General features: G+C 45.1%; 2 protein-coding genes across 6 annotated transcripts in view; one reads left to right on the plus strand and one right to left on the minus strand.

The window, feature by feature from the left end:
• Positions 1 to 2573: 2573 nt before the first annotated feature.
• On the plus strand, positions 2574 to 9899 carry zgc:165573 (cysteine-rich and transmembrane domain-containing protein 1). The gene is made up of 3 exons (XM_035649962.2): positions 2574 to 2748; positions 5846 to 6159; positions 8869 to 9899. The coding sequence occupies exons 2-3, from the start codon at positions 5865 to 5867 to the stop codon at positions 8970 to 8972; spliced, it is 399 nt and encodes a 132-aa protein (XP_035505855.1). The 5' UTR covers positions 2574 to 2748; positions 5846 to 5864; the 3' UTR covers positions 8973 to 9899.
• Positions 9900 to 12004: 2105 nt separating this feature from the next.
• Positions 12005 to 24456, minus strand: part of tenm2a (teneurin transmembrane protein 2a) — a 197783-nt gene continuing 185331 nt past the window's right edge. For all 5 annotated transcript variants that reach the window (XM_047334499.1, XM_047334498.1, XM_047334501.1 and 2 more), the window contains 14 exons: positions 23036 to 23190; positions 22630 to 22731; positions 22157 to 22330; positions 21182 to 21819; positions 20708 to 20883; positions 17836 to 18071; positions 17426 to 17722; positions 16644 to 17201; positions 16248 to 16517; positions 15658 to 16068; positions 15419 to 15529; positions 14991 to 15258; positions 14594 to 14724; positions 12005 to 14474 (listed from right to left, as the gene is read on the minus strand). In XM_047334499.1, the coding sequence (XP_047190455.1) occupies positions 13737 to 14474; positions 14594 to 14724; positions 14991 to 15258; positions 15419 to 15529; positions 15658 to 16068; positions 16248 to 16517; positions 16644 to 17201; positions 17426 to 17722; positions 17836 to 18071; positions 20708 to 20883; positions 21182 to 21819; positions 22157 to 22330; positions 22630 to 22731; positions 23036 to 23190 (4265 nt within the window). In that variant the 3' untranslated portion in view covers positions 12005 to 13736. The remainder of the gene's footprint in view (positions 14475 to 14593; positions 14725 to 14990; positions 15259 to 15418; positions 15530 to 15657; positions 16069 to 16247; positions 16518 to 16643; positions 17202 to 17425; positions 17723 to 17835; positions 18072 to 20707; positions 20884 to 21181; positions 21820 to 22156; positions 22331 to 22629; positions 22732 to 23035; positions 23191 to 24456) is intronic.

A 24456-nucleotide genomic window follows, 5' to 3' on the forward strand; every position in this document is an offset into this window, starting at 1 on the left:
AGGCTCTATTTTTGTCAGCCTTCTCCTGTTGAAGCCGATGGTGCGGGCTCGGGCTGAATTGCCGGGGTGACGATGTAAACAGACACTCAAACACACACATAGCTTGCACATCCATCATGGCAGGGTTCGGGACACGGGCCCAAGCGGGCCGTCTCATATATGAACACACATGTAGTAACCTACATTTACATCGCAGGGCTTCAGGAGACTGGTTTACAGAGTGACTTTTGTTGAATGCACCAGTAAAATAATATCACTGCTGCAGTAAATCAAATCCGAGACTTAAGTTGTTAATAGCCGTTAAGAGTCTTGGATTACATTAGGTTCATGAAGTAATTGAAAACAAGTACATGTTAAGATTAGTATACTCTATTTAGAGGTGTTTTTTTCTTTAAATATGTTAATAAAAGCTTAGACTTTTCAAAGCAATACCTAATTGACTTTTGAATTGCTCTTCAATTTCTCAGTAAAGCATTGAAGACAATATCTGGCCCTACTCACGAAGCATACGTTTTAGAATTACATTGCAGACTGAACTCTGTTGCCTTATATTTGACTCAATCTTTGAGTAAGGCTTGTTATTCCTTTGCTGTTCTGTTTGTTGCATAATCTCTGATACACCTCATAGGACAGAATCATCATATCAGTATTTTTTTTAAAGCTGCTGCCATGCTATTGCTCAATGTACCACCAGTTGTCGTACCGTTCATATCCTTTTGCATGCATAGCGTTGTACTAGCTGTTAACATTGCTTAGAGTGTGTGTGTGTCTCTGTGTGTGTGTGTGTGTGTGTGTGTGTGTGTGTGTGTGTGTGTGTGTGTGTATATATATATATATATCAGAGGTCAGGTACTTGTTTCTCAAGGGCACTACTGGTCTACAACTGTGTCTCATATACAGTACATTAACTATTGTACTAACTCATTATGCAAGCCTGGTCAAATAGTCCTGCATGGCCTGCTAGAAAATTTGTCGAGTTCCTTCTAAGTTCCACTGTCAACAGCAGCTGTCATGTTTGCTGGCACACTACTATATTCATGCTGTACGCATCTAATGTCACGTCTTATGGAGGACACAAGATGAAGTTTCACAACCCTGTCTCTGTCAACCCTACCACCAACCCCTGTGTGTCTGCACGCTTGTGTGTGTGTATGTGAGGGGCATGGGTCTATTTATCTAACAGCTATAGTTATTAGTTACTTTACAGATTGATAATAGATACACAAACTTCGTCATCAGCTTATAGAATATGACAGTTTGTTAGTGGTGATCTACTAAGCGGAATGAAAAATAGTTCGATTAGCTCCACCTCAACTCACTTCCACATTAAAATACTGCTTAGTAATATTTATCATCCAGCATTATATACCTTATAGCTGATATCATTCTGCTGCGTAATAGATTACCTTAACATGTGATACTTACTGACGATACTGACATTCTGACTGCAGGATGTTTACACTGTGTTATTGCCACTTCTACCCAAGTAAATATACACTTAATTCCCCCACCAGCCTTTGTGTGCTGCATGTTTACATGCAGTCAGAAGGACAAATACGCATGTGTGTTCAAGTGTGTACATGGGTGCGTCTCTCTGTCTGTGACCCCCCCCCCCAAAAAAAAAGATCACTGACACTGGGAGTTAAAACTCAACACGTGCGGAGTGACCCACGAGGTATGGCTTCCTCTCGTCAACAACAGAAACCGGGCAGTCTCACTCACAAATCACTTCTGCAAACCTGCAGCAACAGAACCCAGCTCCACGTTGGAGCACTTTGTTCACAATTTAGTTTAAATCCATTTAGTGTCCTATATGAATGAAATGCTAAAACTTTACCGTGCGCTATAATAAACATGTAAATATATTTGTGATTTCACGCTGCAAACAAAATGTGCATACATATTGTAAAACAAAATCAGGTAATTTATGCTTTCCGAATATGCATATTTTCAATTGATAAGCTTTTCACCGATTCGCATATATTGCTGATATAACTTCCAAAATAAATTTGGATTTAAGGTGGATAATCTGCTAACCCACATTATAATGGGAGAACAGTTGGACTCCTCACAACAGTGCAAGAAAACTTCCTCTATAGTAAAAAACATGGTGGGGAGAGTCTGACATCTGCTGGGAGAAAACCAGTAATGCACCTTAACCAAACTGAATACTATTTCAAATAAAAAGAGCACCACATATTTGTTAATATTCATGTGAAATCGTTATCATCATTTTTTTTGTAAATTGGTTTTTATTATTTTGTATGACTCGCCAATTTCCCGTGACCTCAATGACATCAAAAATTCCAAATTCCAATGGCAACAGTAAGCAGGTCACTCGGTAATGATTAACGTGTGTCAGTCCTCGTACCCGTGTCGTCAGTCACAGTCGGTGATGCAGGCTCCTGTTTAATCTTTGATCTAGTCAGATGATCCGGAGAGTCATCGCTTTCCCCACCTGACGCGCCTCGAGTCAATCGCTCTGGCCGGTGATTGGCCGCCGCGTGCAGCGAGCCGCCGCGGCCGCCAATCACCGGGGCCGTCGCTGGCCCGGCACCCTGACGTCACGTTCCGCAAACGCTACAACGCACTTGAGATCGTCGGACAGACGGAGGGGTCGCTCGCTCTCTCGATCGCTGCAGGACAAATAAAAAAAACAGTGGACACAGGAGGAGAGACTGTCTCCGGAGACGGACACCGCCGCCGCGAAAACACACCAGGGGGGAGGAGACACTCTTTACTTTAACGGTAGGTGGTCCACTCAGCGGCCGCGACCCGTTAGGAGCCGAGTCATCACGAACGAACCCGGTAGTGGCGGAGAAAACCGAACGGTGCCGCGGAGGGAAGTGTGGCCTGCAGGTGCCACTTCTCCTCCTCAGCCTTCTGTGTTTCTTATTTCTAACCTAACGTAGGAATGAGATGAACCAGACCCCGCCGCCAGAGCTGATGTGTAAATATTAGCTGACGACTGAACTCGCTTAATTGGCGAATGTGATGGACCGTCTGGGGGTCGAAAGCTGCGGGGTCTTTTTGTTTGGTTGGCGACGCTCCCTGTTTAAATGCTGCGTTTTGTGTTGCGTCACCGTTTTTTCCCGGGTGCGCGCGCGTGGTCCCTGATGAGGTCTCTCAGCACGGTGCTCTCTCTGGACGCGGAGAAGGAAAACACTGGCTGTTGTTGTGTGGCCAGCCTTTGAATGGATAACGCCTAGGAATGACCTTAACGTACGTGGTTAGGTTAATTGGTAGGCCCCCACCCCTCCTCCTCCCTCCTCCCAAAGTATGTTTATTCATTCATTTACATGGTTCGATCACTGCACTGTATTTCATAGCCTCGTGGATCTATACGAGCAGCTAATGTTTGCGGCCCTGGGCGAGATCGCTTGATCAGACAAGCCCACTTCTGTCCCCTCCTCAGTCTCCAGTGGGATAGTTTTGGTTGTTATTGTTTTTGTCCACGTCGATGACTTTCACCCAGTTGAGTTGAATTTGTAAATGCTGCAACAACACATTTGTTAATGCTGTCAATGTTCCGAGTACACCTGTACACGTGTACAACGCCATTAGGTTCAGGAAGGGGATGAGTGGGGATGGGAGGGATTGATTGGCCGCCTCAGGTGAGCTGTCCGTGCGTCTGTATGTGATGCTATCGCCGCCGTATTGTGGAAACATTGTGTGAGCTCACTAACAAATTATTGCAGTCCAACAGGAACAGAAAACCCCCCTCACAAATGCAAATGAAGACTCTAATGCAAATGAAGACTCAGACAGTAAAAACACACACACATACACACATACACACACACACACACACACACACACACACACACACACACACACACACACACACACACACACACACACACACACACACACACACACACACTGTGCAAGTCTTCATAGGGGTCAAACCCTGTCAATCATTTCTCAGTAGAGCTGAATCTGATATCAGAATGCTGGAGGTTTATATGGGTACAATAAAGGTGTGTTACAAGGTGAACTTTGCTGCTGCCTGCGACCTCACTGGCGTCGGATTACTGATTTGTTTGTAACTCTAACACTCTGTAGTCACCAGTGACTTAGGGAGGTCGGAACAATGGACAGTCACCCAAGAAGAAGCCTCCCTCGCTAACAGGGACAAAGACACATCTGACAATTGTGTTTTTTTCTCTCCCCTCACTCCTCCCAGCCTTAAGGTACAACAAACAATTCACCGAGGGATCGTTCTGTTCCTCTTGGCGCACGGTAACCATGGCTACAGAGGCCCTGCCATCTGTCAGTAGCTCGGAGAGCTCATTCAGGTGGTGAAATGTCCAGTCCGACAAGTTTTAGCTGAAATACAGAAGGACCACAACATTAGCAGTATTCATTCCAGTTCCCTTTTGGTCTGTTTAAACATACTCTCTCTGAGTATTCAGAAATTTGTATGACATGTTCTCAGTATCTTAACTTCAGGTATAACACTAATAGAGAGCCACCCTTCAACCTTGTTACCAATTATTACTTACCCAAGATGGCAAATAAAGAGATTAGAAAAACAATCATCATACTTTGACCCTATTAAATATTTGTTTTTTTCCACAGAGACAACCAGCACAGATAACCACCGGCATTGGCTACCATTAGATGTGTCACTGTGAAAAAACGCTCAGTGACCTCAATTCAGTTTACAGCTGTAGCTACTGAATTGTTTTATCATACACAGGAGATTGGATGTGGGCGGTAACAGTGGCTGAGCAGGAAGGAGTTGGTTGTGCTATTTAGGTGTTTACAGTGTACATATACAACATTACAGAAGAATCCTGGGAGGCCTCACTTAAGTTGTTGTCCTTCAAGGTGGCCTGGCCCACATTCGTTGTGGCTGTTCTGCTGGAGCACATCCAGCGATGAAGGCTAGCACTGGGGTTAATGATGGACCCTCATCAGAAGCCCTGAATGGTTGGCAAGGAAATGCACTTCCTTCTTCATGTAGCCTATAGTGTGGAACAAATAACACAAACATTTGTTGTACTCTCAGAACGGCTTACAGATTAAAACAGGTCTTGGTTAGGCAACAAGTAACAGGTTCGGCTTCTTGGACCCTCTTTCTTAGTCGTGGTTTCACACATCCAACGGAAATACAATACGGACATGTGATCTCACCAATGTGACATGTCACATTTGTGCGTTTCTGAGTAGGGAGGAAAACCAAGTGTGAAGATACCAGTTCAGGCATGTACCGTACGTCTACTGCGGCCTCGTTCTCCCCTTCTCTCTCCCGTGGTTCATTCGATTAGCTTCACCCTGCACACTGTGACAAAGCCTCCATTTGTTAAGCCTGTGTGGGAACAGAAGTAAGATAATGACTGACCTGTGGTTGGGGCTGATGTGAGCTGTGATAGACTATTGACTCGTTAGACATTCTCAACAAAATGGAGAATATGCCAGGAGATGGGTTTACGTGCTCTGTGCTTTTCTGCTCTGGGAAACGGTCACATCCTTTTTATGCATGTGCTCTTCTATCAGGACTCAGTAGAATCTTTTGCCCTAATGTGACTCTAGAGGCCGAATTACACACACATGTACATGGACACACAATACCACCCATTGATCTGATCTCTCACTTTCATTTGACAAAACAAAATTTAGACACGTTCCCATCAACTACACTGTTGTATAAGCTTTGCAGTACAAGCGCATCTGTCATAAAGTCATCAAATAAAATTGTACAAGAAAATGTTGGTTGAAAACGAGATAATCATTTTATAATCATATATATATATGTGTATTTATATGTGTTGACATGTGACCTGGTGGTCCTGGTATTGACCTGCAGTATTTAGTATTCACAGCTTGTATCATATTACAGGTGATTCTTCAACCCAGAGATGAATTTTGAACAGCCCCCTCCATACCCGGGCAGCGGCCCCACGGCACCAGGCTACCCAGCCCAAGGCCCTCCTCCGCAGGGCTATCCACCTCAGGGCTACCCCCCACAGGGATACCCTGTGAACATGGAGCAGCCTAATCCAGCATACCCCAACTACCCCGCTGGACAAATGGGCCCCGGAGGTCCTTACCAAGGCCAGCCTCCCTATCAAGGATACCCTGGACAACCACAGTTCGGCTGGCAGGGGGGACCCCCTCCCGGGCCTATGTATGGGGAAGCTCCCAAAAACACAGGTGAGCGACAGCACACATCAGAGATTGATACCAATTTGTTGCGTTATTCATGAAGTTGTCACTGATAATGTGCGAAGTGCTCTGCCTGAATGGCGTGTTGACTGGGAATAGAACTACAGTGGGGGAATCTGGATGGGCCGCTACGGACTGTATGGCGAGAGCCGCGTGATCCACAGGGTCAGCACTGCAGCTTTATAGCTAATTTGCTAGCATGTTTACAGGCTGACCATGTGATAACGAAGTTGGCTTTGATCGTGTAGTTTTATTTTCAACAAACATTCTAATCTTCATTCATCATAGAGCTGCAACAGTTAATCGATTAATCGATCAGTAATCAATTTCTAAATGAATCGCCAACTATTTTGATAATCGATTCATCGCTACAAGTAGTTTTTATGGAGAAACAAGTCAATATTCCTTGATTTCAGATTCTTAAATGTGAATATGTTCTGGTTACTTTGCTCCTCTTTGACAGTAAACTGAATATCTTTGGTGTGAGGACAAAACAAAACATCATCTTGAGGTTTGATGAAAAACGATCGTCATTTTTCTCCATTTTATGGCATTTTATGGAACAAACAACTAATCGATTAATCGAGAAAATAATCGAAAAACTAATCGATTATGAAAGTAATTGTTAGTTGCAGCCCTAATTTATTATTCAAAATGCTGTTTGTTGTACAGTAGCAGTGAGCTGTGTGCTCTTCATCATCTGATATTGTCCTCTGCCAGATAGTTTGAACAGAGTTCGTGGAACACTTTAGTTGTGCAACAGACCCTCGCATTAAAGAATCTATGCGAAAACTCTGTGATGATAGAAAATGGTCATTAATTTATATTGAATGGATGGATCCTTACATTTTATTGTCATAGAGTGGAGAGAGGCTTCTCAATTATTTTAACGCGTTTCTCCAACAATTTCCTTTTGAAGTTGAGTTCATATTGTTCAAATCAATATTTGCCACAATGAAATAGAGGTGAAAGAATAAAGAAACGTGGCAGGTCCATAAACAAGCTTTACAAAGTTTTTCACTATGCTGTAGAGAGAAGGATAGTTGTGTTGTGTGCTTCTATGCTGTCTATCTTCCTCGACATGAACATAAAATATCTTCCGCTCACCTCACGGCTCACTCTTTTGCCCATGTTCCCCTTCACTTTGCAGGTTCTTGCGGTCCGTCAAGACTCTTCCGGTCACGTGACATGAATAGTCCCTGTAGGAAAACCACAGATGTAAATAATACACTAATGCAGGCTGTGAATGCCATTTAGCTGATTAATTTCCCAGGGTCCTGGTACAGTTTATGCTCATTAGGACACCCGAATGGAATGGATCATTTTAGTTTTTGTTTAGTAACACCTGTGTCTCCTGTGAAGAAAGGGCTCACTATGTTCTTTATCATTGAATATTCCACTTACTTTTCAGATAAGTTGATTATTCGTTTGGGTTACAAAGGAGAGAAAAAGAATGAAAAATGCCCGTTACAACATCTTAAAGCTCGTGGCAATATCTTCAAATTGATTTTTAGCCCACAAACACAAAACACAAAGCTATTCTCTATACTATAATGTAACGCAAGGACACGCAGGAAATCCTCACTACCGTGACGCTGGAACCATCAGAAACCTGGCATTTTTTTCGCCTAAAACATGACTTAAACAGATAATTGATTATGAAAACAATCGTGATTGACCGTCCCTTCAATGAACTGACAAATAGTTTCAGCTCTAACTTGCACTGTAAAATGGTAAACTATTAATATGCTGATTAAAGATTCAAAATGATGAAGTCAAGCCAGGTTTAAGATACTGAGCATCCAGAATACATTTAAGTACAAGCTACGAGTCAGCCGCAAAGCACGCAGTAAAATATTCAAAATGAATATGCAAAGAGAGTTAACCCCTCTGTGTATCTAAGGTATTACCCCTCCTGTAACTGACGTGAAATAAGCCTCTTGTGGTCGATCAAAGGAGGGTGAGATTCTCTCCGCCAGTCCTTTTGATGGAGCGGTTTCCTTATTAAATATTAGCCAATCATTAACCAGCGCGCCGCCATATTATTATTATCAGAGGGCAGAATGATAAGTGGTCAGCTTGCTTCACTTAAACTATTGACCAGGAGCAGGTCACCTTGGTAACACATTCACCTGTGTCATCATGAGTCAGCACACCCTCCCGTTAAAAGCAGGGTGATTGTGTCTCCGCTACATAAATGATTAATCACAGACACAATGAAGGGGAGAGGTATTCATCCAGACCTGTTGTTTGACTTTTTTTTTTAAATTTTTGGAACAGATGGTCAACCTCACGTATGGGTAACATAATACTTTCACATGACTAGATGTATTGGCTGAAGATGAAATAAAGCTGCTGCCGTACGTTTTGAAAGCGAGGGGGAAAATATACAGGGCAGAGGTGTGTGATCCTGAAACGCTCCCACTTCATTTGCCCAATGATACCTCAAAGCGGCGCTAATGTAACTCGACTGTACGGCCGTCTGTGCTGCTGTGGCATCACCATGGAGACGTGCCTCCCATGATGAACTCTATCAGTTGTAGCAATTAGAGGGAAATCATAGCAGCCATGGTTACACTTGAACTCGCTGCCGAGAACTTTTATGCAGTTTTAGAAAAGGAATCACTAATTACATTCTATTGTTCTTTTTCCCTCCTCCTCCCCCCCCTGCACTTCTCTGTTCCTTTTCCCCTGTAGTGTATGTGGTGGAGGACAGGAGAAGAGACGACACAGGGGACACATGCCTGACAGCCTGCTGGACAGCTCTGTGCTGCTGCTGTCTCTGGGACATGCTGACATAACGCTACACACCAACTGCTCATTTCCCACCTCCACACTCACACCCCCCCATTTCTGTGCCTTGAAGTCCCCATCACCCTCTTTCCCGTCTGCCTTTGCTCGTCTATAAATAAAAAAGCCTTGATCCTGAACGGAAGTCCCGTCCCCGCGGCCACCCTCTGTACCTTAATGTGAAACCCTCAGCACTGATTGAATGACTGACCCTACCTGGGGGCTACTCCGTAGCAGCTTGTAACTGAGCTTCAAAACATAACCTGAACCTCAGGCGCTTCACTTTAAAGGCGCATGCACACACACAGACACACAAACGGTAGATGCACAGAAAAACATATATACATACGTACAGTATACTTGGACCTCAGGCTCATCTATTGGGATGCTCTTTGGCACTTTATGATGATTACCTCTGTAAGATATGACTCCTGCCTGCCCTTTCAACCGCCCTGCCTAACCTCCCCCTTCAGCTATGCTACTTGCCCTGCCAAAAGACTACCCCTTATCCTGGAACCCCCCCCCCCCCATGCCCCAAAGGCCCCCAAGACCCCGGCTGTTAATGAGCCACAGGGTGCTCTTAAGAAGCTCATGCTTGAAACGTATCCCTTTCATTTGCACACAAGCTCTTTCTGCCGACGTATGTCTTCAAGTGGAATCATATGACAGTAAATGAAAAAAACATTTTTAAAGATGACAGTGATTTATGTGTGATTACTGTTCACATCCAATGCTCACAATGGGTCTTTTTTTTTTCATGGTGATATTGATATGAAAAATTATTCCAACATTATTTTTATTACATACCTTGGCGATAAAACAGAAAATACAGAGGAGAAAATAAAATTGTGATTGCTTAGCAGAAGAAACCAAATGACTTGTTAAATGCCTTTTTTTGCTTTAAATCTTGCATTAAAACTACTTCCCATGAAATAGAAGGCTTTGTGATCTGTGTGTATTTGTTTGACTGCAGTGGAATCTGTGTGTGAGTGGTGTGTGGGAGGTTAAAGGAGAGTAGGGGGTATAGATCAGTACACTGTCGCTGCAAGGGCCTGGTTGGATCCATTCGGCTATTTATAGACAGGGGAGGATGTTGGTTGCGAAATGCCTGCTTGCCTGACGCATTACCAGTTCACAGAAGTCAAGCTAAGTGAAGGCAAATCGCAAGAGATAATTTTAATTTTACACTGAACTGACAAGGGAATAAATTGCCAGACGAGTCATGGTTTTCTAATACACAATGAGGTTAAGTTGGGGCAAAATACATTTACTCAAGCATTGGTATAGTTTTGAGGTGCTTAACTTGAGCATTTCCATTTTATCTTCTTAATATTGTTTACACCACCACAAGCCGGATTAAAACGTAAATACAAAACAAAGGCTTAGTTTCTGAAATATCATTTTTTATAGATATAACTCCAGCAGTATATGAATAATTTCAAATCAGTTGATCAACTTAAACTTATTATTAGATATCTTAGATATTTTCGCAGTGTCTCTTGCTATTTTTGAGTGCGTTTACATCGACAAATGGGGCAACATGCATGTGTCCAGATGGTGCATGTAAAATCAAAGTGCAAACAAATAACACTTAATTTCACATTTGTGAAAATGGCGGCCGAGGAAGGATGGCATAGTTGGCGCTGATGGCGGTGGAATTCGCCTCGACCATGTCCCGTGATAGATCATTAAAGCCACAGTGTGTAATATTGCGAAGAAAGTATTCACAGAAATTTAATATATTGTCCATAACTATGTGTTCATATATGTATAATCACCTGCAACAAAACAATGTTTTTTGAGTTAAATAGGTGGACCAGTCTTAGTTGCCATGTCAGCTACGTCGTGTTGTGCTGCGTTCCACTGCGACTTGGGAGGTCGGAAAAGAATTACCACCCCGATTTCCGGGGGTCCGAGTTCCGAGGTCTAATGGAACACAGCACTAAATACGGTTGCAGAAAACAGTCCAGAATACGTTGCATTCGCGTTGAATTCCCAGCGCTGCGGGGAACCGGAAATTCGATTTGCAGTGCACCACCAGTGTCCCTTATCGGGTGGGGTTTGCAACTCTACCACCAGATGCCGCCAGAGAACTACAAAAAATTACACGGGCTTGAAGTCACATAATCAGCCCACTTATCAATTCTACATTTAACTCAAGGTTATTTGTTCAAACGGCCATGATACTAACGCTGCCGCTCGTTTATGCCAGGAGCCAGAAAATGAAGTGGGAGCTTCAGTGTTCTAGCGTCTTGCAACTGTAGCGTCTTAACAACAGTGACCAAACAGTAATACCACCTGGAACCACTGGGGGCCTGACCATTGTCTGTTGCCTCTTGAAGCATCTGATTTGATGCAGAGCATTTGGCTCTTTAACATTAATGATGGCTTGAAGAGCAGTACGGTTACATCAAGTGTGCCAGTAAGTTTGCCCACCATTACAGGCCAAAGTCAAGTCGTCTCTCTATCGGTTCATTGCCAAGCGACTTGTTTCACTTAATACATCGTCATTCAATCCATTGTTATGAAAATATTGGTTAAAGACACTAAAACCCCTTCAATCACTGTTGAACGGAGACGAGGCATCTAAAATTCAATAGGGTAAAATTATCCCAGGAAAAAAAAAGAAGAAGTTATGCTCCTTGGAGCGTTTGGAGTTAACAGGGGCGAGATAAATGGCCAATTAAAAGCACATTAGAATCGATGAACAGTCAATGTCAAAAATATTGCGCCCCCATGTATTTGCGTTTATTACTGTAAGCAATGCGTTCGGAGCGAGGAAAACATTGGTTTTCGTTCATGCAATAATCTTTTCCGGAGGAGAATATCTGAAGCAAAACTGTATTTTTTTATCAGTGAGGTTGATGCAAAAGCAACAAAGACGAAGGAAATCAGTGGAGATGCATCAACAAGACACCAGGGATTGCTTTGAAATACAGCTAGTGGGAACATATGTCATTCAGTCTGGTGGAATCTGTTACAGTAACAGAACATCACGGGTTTTCAAACACAAAAAGTGAGATGAAAGTGAACTACACGGTGCTCAGATGAAGTAAACAATTATGTTTTATTGTTACGGTTCTCAGAAGAGTCTCGTTTCAGTGAATGTATAAGAATCATCCTTTGATAATACTGATTTGGTACATTATGACATCCAGCACGAGTCTCTTCACAGTGAAAGGGATCCATAACTGCTACTGCTGTCGGAATCTAGGACAGAAATATCTCTGCTTCCAAACAAAAACAGTCAAAAGCAACAAACTGGGGATTGATATTGTAGATATGGAATATTAGAGTGTCACAAAAATCTAGAGTAGTAAGACCAGCTAAAGATTTTGCACATTACAAGCCACTTCCTCTTAGAAATATAAAACTTGATATTCTGAACAATATTCTACTGTGCTGCATAAAGGTAGATCTATACACTGTACATCGAAATATATTTCGAAAAAACAGATTTCACAGTTTTAAAGACTTTATTTAAAGTATAAACCGTTTTTTTTTTTAAACACTTTATTACATAAATTATTCTTTTTGAGAGTGACTATTATTTGCCCCGGCAGCAAACTGAAATTAATACAAAAACAAAATGAACATTTCATACATATTTTACAAAAGAAAATAAACTCATCCATTAAACGTTCATTTCAAATAGAACTGGTGACTCATTCATGATTGTCATATAGTACTAAGAATAAATAAATAAAAAAAGAATAAAATAAAAATAAATACTAACTTAGCATGTTTTCCAGACTCCGGTGAGTGGTGTGTTTGATCGCTCTGTACAGAAGTGCCTTGGTGAAAGTCTCACAATTCTACCGCGACTGAAACGTACAAAACTACGGCATCTACAGTATACGCAACATCCTGAAATTCAGTGTAGTCAGACACATATGTAGTAATATGATTCTTCTCCCCATTTCAAAATAAACAATGCTGTATGATACCACTGTCCACAAATATAGCCATCACTTCTTTTTCAACTTGTTTTTTTTCTTTAAAAAGTTCATGTTCTAGTCCATTAACAGCTTGGATTTGTTCGAGGATGCCGCCTAGTTGGTTGGATGTGCGCTGCCTCAGCAGCAGAGGACTGGTCCGTGGTGGACGATGGGAGGCCTGAGACAGGGAGACGACTCATAGTATTGGACAACCTTTTAACCTTGCCTTGTCTGTTGCCGTTTTTTACGATGTCCTCTTCTGTTGCGTCGTTGTAATGGCTGCTCTCTGGAGTGGCTTTGTCTCCACTTTGGTCCCTTTGCCTTCAGCGTCTATTAGAGACAGACAAGCCTTGACTGCAGATGCCGAGACGGTACAACTCCACGGTGAGTTCGGTAGCCTTCGTGGCCGCGCGTCAGTGTGACCCAAAAAATATGGGCGAAAATATCACTATCTTTTTTAAAAAGGGGAATCTTCTTATTCATTTAGCAACAGTTCTTAAAGTTCTTCAGTGCTTTTTCAGTTGTTCAAAGTTTTTTGTTTTTTTTTCAAAAAAAAAGAAAGAAAAGGAAAAAGAACCGTTTGACTAAACTTTAAATTTTTTTTTGCCTGTGGCAGTAAAATTAACAATAATTTGTTTGTTTTTTTCTTCTGATAAGTCATTCTTTTCAAAAGTCCCTGCAGCGTTCCGTGAGTAACCCCCAATTTTGTTGGTTAATTCTCGATGGGTTTTTGAAAGGAGTAGGGTTGAGGAGGCTGGGTAGGAAAAAGGAGCAGGATCTAGAGAAATGAAAGTGGGAGAGAGGGGTCTGCCCCCTCCAGTAAGTTCAGGTGGGCTGTTACCTCTTGCCCATCTCGTTCTGTCTGAGGAACTGGATGTTGTTGCTGCTGTCTGCCAGTTCTGGATACTGCTCCACAGGCAGCACATAGTAGCCGTCGTAGCCCTGTACTCTACCTGTCGTTAGGAGCTGCTGTCTCTCTCCGTCCGTCCAGAGGCGGCCGCCTCCCTTCCCATCTCGGGCCCTCTGCTGCTCCTTGGCCCAGGCCCCGGCCAAGGCTCTCTGCCTGGCCAGCTCCAACAGTCTTACCTTCTCTTCGTCCACCACGTCCACAGCCAGTCCATACCGGACGCTCAGTATCAACGACGGAACCGCAAACTCTACGGTCACTCCTCTTCTTGAGCGGCCACTCACTGTAACGTTGATACCGCTCTCCAGTGACTTACGGCCATTTGTAAGCCCCAGGGCCAGCAGGTCACTGTCAGCGGAGCCGACTTTCACAAAGTAGTGGCAGTCCTTCCCGTCCTGGGTGTAGTGGGTGCCTTCGAGGTACTGGGCGCCATTGAGCACCAGAGCCACTTTGCGGCTGTCATCACTGGCCAAAGCCGACACCCCAGCCACGACTCTGCCCTCTTTCAATGCCAGCATTACTCCTCGGCCTATTATGGGGGTGCTGGTACCGAACCAGTGGCCTGACTTGTCCTTTCGCCTGCGACGTTCCTTGTTGAGGAGTCGACCCTCCAGGGCCATGAAAGCCTGGTTGTGACGCTCCGCTGCCTGTTGCACACCAGTGATGAGCTACATGGAAAAGGTTGGACAAGTGTTAAAATAAGCATTTATCACTTATCAAGCCAAATGTACGAAATTTGATAAAGATGTTGGCCATATTTTTCTTTTTCGGTAGTCTGGTAGTTTACCTGTCCGTTCTCACAGTGCTGGGTGGCCTGCAGCTCATACGGGGGCTCAACAAAGTAGAGCGTGTGTCGTGGGAACCCTGGGATTATGTTACTGAGCTGGAAGCCAAACATCACCAGCCAGCTCTTCACATCTACAGCAGCAGACAGGAAAAAAGAAACGACTTTGCTGAAGGACAAAGATAAACACGCTGCATATAAAAGTAAATGTGTGTTTGCGTCTGTGACTCAGTCGGTGTTATGTAAAGCTGTCAGACAGTGTTTCACTGTAGTACATTGCTCCTTGCATTAACCATCTTGTCCATAACAATCCCCTGAACATTTGAGATTTCCTTATGCATACATACTAGTCAAATGGAATGTAAGGTTTTCACCATATTATTTCACATGTGGCCGTTACCTGTGACATAGTTTTTGACATCCAGCATGTCACTGAGCGGGTTGTTGTTTTTGAACATGTACAGATTAAATGGAGAGGGATCCTTCCCTATCTTGGGCCAGATGGTGTAGTCAGGCGAGGTCCAGCGTCCAGCCAAGACATCATAGTCCCGCTGGGTAAAGTGCACCAGCTTGGTCAAAGGGTCGTAGAGACCACCGTGGAAACCCACCACCAGCTGGAACTCGGAGTTAGAGTCCAGGTACACTTCTCCATAGGCTGTATACTGCACCTGGGTTACAGAAGCATATCTTTCAATTTGCTATTGACGATTCATAGTGGCTCCTCTGATGGAAAAGCTCACGACATGGGGTGAGTTACAGAAATCCTGGAGCTAACAAGGATTTAGTCTTGTACAAGGACATGAGACTCAAGGCAACTTTGTGTAGTACCTGTTTGATCATCTGCCCATTGCTGCTGAAGACAGCGAGTGGTGTTCCGGTGTTGTCAGAAGCTATGTAGTATTCTTCCCCACTGCTCACCTCCATGGCGAACAAATGTCCCTGATCGTGACAAAGTCAGAAATTCAATACATTTATACTGTGTTTCAGTGTAAGGTTTTTGCTCATATGTTGAAATACAAACAAAGGATATTGGTGGATATGACACGTCTCTGTCAACCCACACCTACCTGCAGGTCATAGTAGAGCGACGAGATATCTGAGCTGGAGTGGTTGAAGATGTGTGTGACCCTGGCCGGGTGGTTAAGGTCCGCATAGAAGAACTGCAGGTGCTGCCCCAGGCTGTTCCTTGTGGACACCCTGCGGCCCAGGCCGTCGTAGTGATACACAACGCTCCAGCCACCGGGGCCACGGTTGTAGGCCCTCAGGAGCTGACCTTTGGAGTTATAGTCAAAGATGTCGGAACCACGCTGGCTAAGGAATCCATCTTCATCCAGGCGGTACTGGACATCTCCCAGGCGCGTAATGCGGTCTCTCAGATCATAGCGGAGTGGCAAGATGCGGGCGCTGTTCCCCGGATTCAGCAGATGGAGGTTACCGTTCAGGTCGTAGCTGTAGCGCCAGGTAGACCAGTCATTTACCTAGAAAAAAACAAGGAGATTTATGAATGGGATATGACAATTTTTGTTCCTCATGGGAACATAAGTATGCCCAGAGTTTGTGACAGATTGCAGATCATGGATCCAATTAAGTTAGGTTGACACTCTAAGATCGTAGGATGAGACAGTTCCTTTCCACTCGCTGCGCACAGAATATTCACCTTGACGCCGCTGAGCTGTCCGTCTCCATCATAATCATAGCGGTATTGAGTGGTGTTGGCGTAGGGCCCGATTTTGAGCTCTCTCTTCACCACCCGTCCCATGCTGTCATACTGCACAGTCATCCAGTACATAAGTGAACGGAAAATCTCGTACTGGACCTCCTTGATGCGGCCGTGGGTGTCAAAGTGCTTACTCAGTGTCATAACGGCCGTGGTGATGATCTGATTAATGTCATAGTAAATGACCCCGAACTTTCCAAAGTGCTCCACCTAAAGGAGAGAGGGAAACGGTTAAGAGAAAAGGTGAGCCATCTGGCAGTCAAAGAAGTTTTGTTTTGAACCACATAATTGCTCAAAAAGACAATGTAGATAAGAACCAAATGTGTGCCCTCTGACCTTTCCAGAGATCTCATCGTATCGGTAGAGGTCAACGGGCAGCGGCGTCTCGCTGATGACTGGCTTCATGCTGGCGATGCGGAAGCTGTTGTCGTGGTAGGTGTAGTCGAACCTTGCATTGACCATTCCCTCCTCACTGAAGCGGTAGATCTGCTTGTCGATGAGGGGGCCCATTTTACGGTAGCGAATGGTGCATGAGAAGCCCCCGCTCTGCAGGTTGACCATCTTCAGCACACCAGCTGTCTCATCGTAGCCAAAAGTGACGGCGGTGCTGTCGTACACGATCTCTGACAGCTTTGCCAGCTTGCCGTACTTGTAGAGAACACGGCGTCCGGTGCCGAGGTAGTGCAAGGCCTGCGGTCTGCCATCCTCACTGAAGTCATGGATTATGGAGGCATTGCTCTCTGGGGGGTTGTAGGTGTTGCGGATGTAGCCGACTGACACGTGTGTGAACATGGTGTGGCGGGCCACACTGGGCATGGTGACAGCTGTGACCCGACCTGAGGCGTCAAACTCAAAGACGTACTGCCTTTGGCTTTGCAGGAGCAGCACCATGGACTGGAAAAAGGAAAGGGGGGCAAAAACATGGATTGATATAATCGTACTGTCATCGGGTGACTTCTGTGAAATAGCACCAGGAGTAATTTTCTCTCAGCTGACAAATCTTCATAACCGTGAAAATGATCTATGATTTCACTCATTTCTGCAAACCAAATTACTATTATTTCTTGCTATTGCCTCTTAGACTCCTAGATGACAATGTTAAAGATAAATGTACTTACTTTGTCGAGGTAACTGTAGCTCCACACCTTCCCGTCCACAAAAGAACGAGAAAGGATGCGTCCCTGGGGGTCAAACTCTGTCCTCTCGCTCATGCTCCCCCTCTGCAACCCAACAAGCTGTCCAGTAGACGAATAGGACACATTGACCACCGCCAGACTGCTGCTCGGCAACCACATAGCTGGGCGGCCCTGAGCGTCGTACATGATGCGCAGCGTGAACTTGCGGTGATCATCATAAATCTTCTCTGTGCGCGTGTTGCGGTCAAAGTCAATGGAGAGGAGGTTGCGCCCATGTGCCTGAAGAAAAGGAAAGCATTTACATTTTAATGCCAATATTGAACATGTGGCAAATATCTAAATGGGATCTAGATGTAATCTAGACTCACTGAAACCCCCCCCAAAAAACTCACCCTTAGCTTCCTGCCAAAAACAGTGACCTTGCCCTTGGTCTGCTCCTTGCGCAGACGCCACTCAATGGAGTTGAGGCCATTGTCCGTGGGCAGGGTGATGTTCCTCCGACCAATCGTGGGGCTGACAGACCCTGCCAGGATGTGGGGCTCTGTGTGAAAGCTAATACCCATTCCATTGGCGTACATCACTCTGAGGGTTCCATTGTTGCACAACTGATAGCTGTTCCTCACCTGGTCTGTAGTAGGGAGACAAATAAACACACTGTAAGACAGAAGCCAAAGAAGCACAGGGAGCTAGTCTCTGTATTCAAATCCTGCTGACTTCAGAAGGAATATCAGATCCAAACCCAATCAAACATATAACTGGATGTTTGATTGGGGTCATAGACGACAAAAAAAGACTGCCTCAGTTCTACCTCAATTTAGGGGGAAAATCACCATAATTAGGCAACTTTTAGGAAGGTTCCTTACTGAGTTCACCGACCTGGAAGCATCCATGTGACAGATACTTTATCTGTGTGCAGGCAGGGGTTTAATGAGGAAGATATGAACATTGGATACAGGCACATGGCGGATTAGGAGGATATGTCAGTATCATTGTGGTTAGGTGGCGCTTTCTTTCCCCATTTAATTGTCATAAGCAGGGCAAAACTTCCAATTCCTATGTCCTTTTAGCACATAGGATACACAATCTGTGGAAAATCTGCAGAGGTGTGCTGTCGCAACTGTGCGTGCACGGCTCCTAGGCACACAGATTCTTCGTGGGCCAGCTGATGAGTGCACTGCGCTTGATAGTGTGTACAAAGCCAATAATGTTTGCGCCTGCAGCTCTAAAGACGAGGAAAACTCTATGGACGATGAAGGGTTAGGTGAGGCCTCATCCCTAAACTTGTCGTTGGAGACGACTAGTCTTATTTCACTGTCTTGGTTGATATTGGCTAAGCATTATATACTACCATTAGCCAAAACTCAGCCACGAGCTGTTTCCTCAATTTTAAACATCCTATTTAAGTGTGTAAACAGTATGTACGATCTTAAGAATGTCCAAAACCTTTGCATAAAACCCATATTTTATAAAATGCTGTGTTTGCTGGGGAATTATTACAGTATGCATGATGTAAGCATTGCAGTTGTGGCGACATAACGGAAAATATAAGTGTTACAACTCCAGAGGCAATGTGTCGTTGAGTTCCAGCACTGATTTCAGTTCAAATGTGGAATTGGTACTCACCCCTATAGGAAAGCAGTTAATGATACAAGGAAATTAAATTAAATGTGCACGTTTTTGAAGGTGCAGCGAACCCTCTTTTAAGTTTACTAGAAAATTTGAAGTTCCAGTCATACGCCTAGAGGCTCATGACAGTAAGAACCAGATCACATCCATTAAACATTAAATGGACCTGATTCAAATTCCCACAAACTCCAAAATCTTCTAAATTAAAAAATACTCGGGCTAAAAACTGACTTCTCTCCGCAATCTCTGCATCTCGACAATTCTATGACTCACTCCGAAACACAAGAATGGAAACAGATAAGCCTGCGTCTAATGCCGAGGCTACGTTTTTTCCCTCTGATGTCTGAAAACAGACATCTTGATCACACCAAAGTGATTGAAAGTGAGATAAAGTTGTTTTCAGCCCCGAAATATCTGGCAGATTCAGAATGGGGGGGGGGGGATTTAAATATTTTTTTAAATATTTTCCTCCATTTCATTTAGAAAAGGTGAGAGGATGAGATGGTGTCTCCCTTTGAAGCGCCGCCATAAATGACAGTAATCCATAAGGCCAATTTGTAATAAAAGCTCCAGGCACATTTTAACAATGCCTCACACAGACAAGTGAAGCCTTTTCCATTGACTTGGCAGCAACAGCCTTTAGATAAATCTTCTCTGCTCCCTCTGTCTGAACAACCTTGTAATAAAACAGAAGCGCGAGGGAGAGAGAGAGAGAGAGGGGGGGGGGGGGAGAGAGGAAGAGAGATGAGAGCTTGAGGGCCAAGGAGAATTCACTGTGCAGAAGTTAATGAAGAGAGCGAGAGAGAGAGCGGAAAGAGAGGGAGACGGTTAAGTGAGTATGTCAGCGGAGAGCTGTGCCGAAACCCACACAGTGCGGTGGGAACCTTAAATGACTTACAGCGCCCGTGAACAACTCTCCCCTTCTCCTTCCGCAACCCAGGTGGATCCCTGAATACATATACAACTTACTCCCGCTGAGGCCCGAGGTCTGCGTTCACACTCCTGTCACACCACTTGCTCCGGTCAAGAGAAAGGAGGCGATTATTCTCCTCCTCCCTTCGTCCTCCTTCCTCTCTAAACAGACCAAATAAGCTGAGGGATCACGGGAACTGGTCGAGAGCTGTATTTGTATGTTGGTGCGTGTGTGCGTGGAGAGACCCTCGGGGGACGTGGGGGATTCACTCTGTATACACATGAGCTAATGAATTTTGCCGCGATGATATCCAAAGGCAGGAGGATCCCAGCTGGGATTGACAACCAAACGCACTGGCGATTTCTGCTCCATGAGAGGGAGCGAGAGAGCTGCTTGCGGGAAGGGATGGAAAATAATCTCCCGGAGCAGGCACATAACTGAGTGAAAAATAACAAGACTTTCAATTAAGAGTCGGCAGGCCAGCGCACATTCCCCGTCGCAGAGGGCAGCTGTGCTCCTGAATGTTAAGATAAAGCCGCGTGTCTCAGCAGGCTCAGTTGCTACATAAAAAAACCAAACCCATTTGAATTTGATTATGAATTCTGAAAATATTATTCAAATTATTATGTTTTAATTGATACTCTCTCGTGTGCCTGAGCTCAGCTCCGTGCCTCAAAGCCAATGGCCGATCCATTCGTCGCCACGTGTCCCGTGTGAGTCTGTACCTTGCACCACGGTGTACGAGGCCTCCACAGAGGACAGGTTGGTGATGACGGTGACGTCGTCATCCCGGCTGGAGCTCTCGATGTCGATGTTGATGGACCGCTCGATCTCGCGGTGGAGACTCGTCACCATGCCCGTGGGGTATGTCACGTTGGTCAGGCGCCCCTCGCTGTCGTACCTGCGAGACGGTGGGGGATTGCAGTGAGCGGGCGACCGGCAAAAGACATGCTCAGACTTGTACCACATGTGTATGTTGAAACGCACATCACACTGGCACTGAGAGGAATATCAAGGCTCCTCTTAAAGGAATTGAATGTAGTTATAAAAGTTAACACTGGGGGGCAGGAGAACACTGTGCCAGAAGCAATGATAACTGGGAAGTCAATATAACACAATGAACATAAAGCCTGCAAAACTTCATTTTGTGGAAATATACAAACACATATTCAGACACCTTCGCCCTCTATCACACTTACTGGTAAAATGTCGTCCATCCAGTCTCATCAGCTTTGGTGGCAAGGAGGCCCGTATTGCCACTGTAGCCCATCAGAGCCACCTCTTGGCCCAGGGCAGACACACTACGCAGCCCCCCGGTGGGGTCCAGTCCCAGAGTCACGACTTGATTCTCCGGCAGCAGCACCAGTCTGAGCAGGCCGGCTCCTCCACCCTGGCCCAGACTGTCCCTCCTTACTTTAACCGTGTTGTTGCAGTTGTCAGCCAGCACGGCCAGCTCTCCATCAGGACCATAGGTGAAATTGAAAAGTGGCTCCCCGGTTACGAGGCTTATTGTCTGTATATGAAGCCCCTCTCCATTGAAGACGTACAGCTCCTGCTCTCTCGGTGATGCCACCTCGTACTGCGCAGATCCCCCGTAGCCCACGCTTGATACTGCGGGGCCGGGCCGATTGGCTCGCACAGCTCTGATTCGTATGTTGTTGAGGTCTGCGACGAAGAGCGTCCCATCAGGGGATACGGCCAAGGAAGTGGGGGAGTTCAAGCCCGCGTCGGGGGCGTAGCCGTCGTCACCGTAGAAGCAGTTGCAGTTGACGTCATTCTTGCAGTCGCAGTCGGAGGCAGCACCAGCCAGGAGAGAGATTTCTCCATTAGTGCTCACCTGAGGAAAAACACGCAGACAGAAAATGGATGAGGGGAGACGGTTACTGGTGGCATTGGAAAACAAGTCACTGAAGGAAAACGTATTGACAAAAGCAAAATTCATTTTGAGTCATCAAAAGAGAGGATTATGGAAAACAACCGACATAAAAGTGTCTGAACTAAATGTGGAGTCACAGATCGGAAACTGTCTAAGAAAATATCCAAAGAAAAAACACCCACGCAGCCCAACCACTTGTTTAGTCTGTAGCCAAAAAAAAACAAATTTAGTCCAACAGATTCATTCTAATAAAAATCGACAGCTAAAGAGCCGTGTCCTGTGCGTCACCATCTTTTACCTGTCTAATGCGGTTGATCTTTTTCTCATCTGTCTCAGCGATGTAGAGGATGCCTGTGTGGGACAGGGCGATGGCGGTGGCGCTCTCCAGGGCAGCGTGGATAGCCAGCTTACTAAGGCTGTAGTCAATGCCTGGCACTTGACAATGCATTGGCCGTCCTGCAATGATGCTCACCTGTGGGCAACAATGGAAAAATGACACTTCTGCGATCACTCAGCTGTAAACTGTGCACAAAAATGTAGGGGTGTTAGCAGCATTTTGCTTCCCATAATGAAGCAAGACCTCAGAAAGTAGAACTTCTCAGTTAACTAAATTTGTATTGTCTCCACCACTGAAGAACTTGGGTAACTTTGTTAAGATTTGTACTTCCAAACTGGCCATTGGGAGCCTAATTGGGACTACATCCTGTCAAAGCCCCTTTAGGGAATGACCACCCTAAGGGGTTTGCAGAGGTCCAGGCTGGTTGTACAGACCTGGTGGTTCTCAGTGATGCGTAGGATGACGTTGTTTTCCAGGACGTAGAGAGAGTTGTCCATGGGGTTCACCGCTAAGTCTGTGGGCCACTCGAGACGCACCTGGAGAGGCGGAAACAGAGGTTAAACACGAGACAATATCCATGCTGAGGGAAGCGTTTTTGAACCCACTTCAAGCCCCAGACAAGTCTCTTCTTCATTGTTTTAAGTGACTGCCGTCCTCATTCCCTTTTGATTCATTCATTTATAAATGGACTCTTTAATCCATCCCTAAATCAGTTTCTCCCTGACCTCCTGGCTGGCTCGTTTCCACACAATCATAGCTCAGCGCTCACGGGGCCGATAGATCGCCATCTATTGTGCCATCACCTCTCGTCTTTTCTGCGCTCCCTCCCAACCAGCATACCTGGCTGACGTCCATGCTCGTGTCACAGCTCAGTGGCCGTATGGCGGTCAGATCGTTGGCCCCCAGCAGAGTGGAGATGATGCCGTTCTGGTCCACCTTACGGATCATGGTGGCATCCACAAAGTACATGAGGCCATTTTTGTCCACGGCGATACCTGTCAAAAGAGGAGATGAACCCCGGTGAGTGACGACACATAACTCAAAGCACTGCCGGCAACTCATAGACATTTTGAGTCAATTAAACTTCACTCTTTCCTCCGACTGAAAACAGATAGCGGCCCTGACAGCTGAACTGTTCAATGCTTCATCGAATGCGAGGGGAACAAATTGACGGAACAAGCATTGAAGTCTTCGGAGAGTGTTCTTTTTTGGGGGGGGGGGTGAGTCATCGGGATGCAGAGCCGAGCTCGTACTCCTCCCGGAGGGCAATTGCAGATTGCAGGCAGGTTCTTCAGAAAGCCAAGTGATCAGTTGCACTCTACTTCCTCCCATTATTTCCTCTCTCTCTTCTCTTCCTTTTATTTATTTTTTTGTATCGCCCCCTCAGTTATAAATTCGTTTCTACCTTTCACTTTTTCATCGTTTACCAGCGGTGCGGTGTCAGCCGTGTTGGCCCAACAGACAGCCAGGCATTCAGACAGGTGTGTTTGTTCGAGGCAACTGTGCCCCAAAATAACTTCAAGACGAAGGGAGATGCACAAGAACAGATGGAGGATACAGCAGGGCACAGAGCAAATGAGAGAGAGAGGAAAAGGGGGTTAGGGGTTGAGGGGAGGCTGATGTGCACTTGCTGACTTTGTCTGTGGCAGGTAAGAAGGAATCAGTGGCTCATTGTCTTCACCTATCTCTCCCATCTTCTCTCACAAGAACCACACACACACACACACACACACACACACACACACACACACACACACACACACACACACACACACACACGCACACACACACACACACGCACACACACGCACACACACGCACACACACACACGCACACACACGCACACACACACGTTCACAATATACATGTATTAACATCTGCAGTCCCACATGTGCGCACACTTGTGTCACCGATAGGAATGGTGACAGTGTGACATCCTTGACAGTTTGGTGTCACAATGTTCTCACATCCAATGATCCACAAAAAATAAATCCATTAATAAGTTTAACATTAACCTGGTTTATAACCTCCTTCTGTCTCCGTCCCGCTTTAGTTGAGTCATAACATTTGGCGGCGTATGAGGGAAAATTATATATTCTGAAATCTTGGGTGCTGAACTACAGATCTTGATCTACAGTAAGTGCCTAGCCGCCTGAGAAAAAGCTTTCAAGAAAGTGAGAAAATCACAAGGGGGCCATATTCATTCATCATTTGAACCCAAAAAAATCTTAAGTATGAACTTGAATAATTCTTTTGTTAT

Source organism: Scophthalmus maximus, chromosome 9 (genome assembly GCF_022379125.1).
Source record: "Scophthalmus maximus strain ysfricsl-2021 chromosome 9, ASM2237912v1, whole genome shotgun sequence".
NCBI lineage: Eukaryota > Metazoa > Chordata > Actinopteri > Pleuronectiformes > Scophthalmidae > Scophthalmus > Scophthalmus maximus.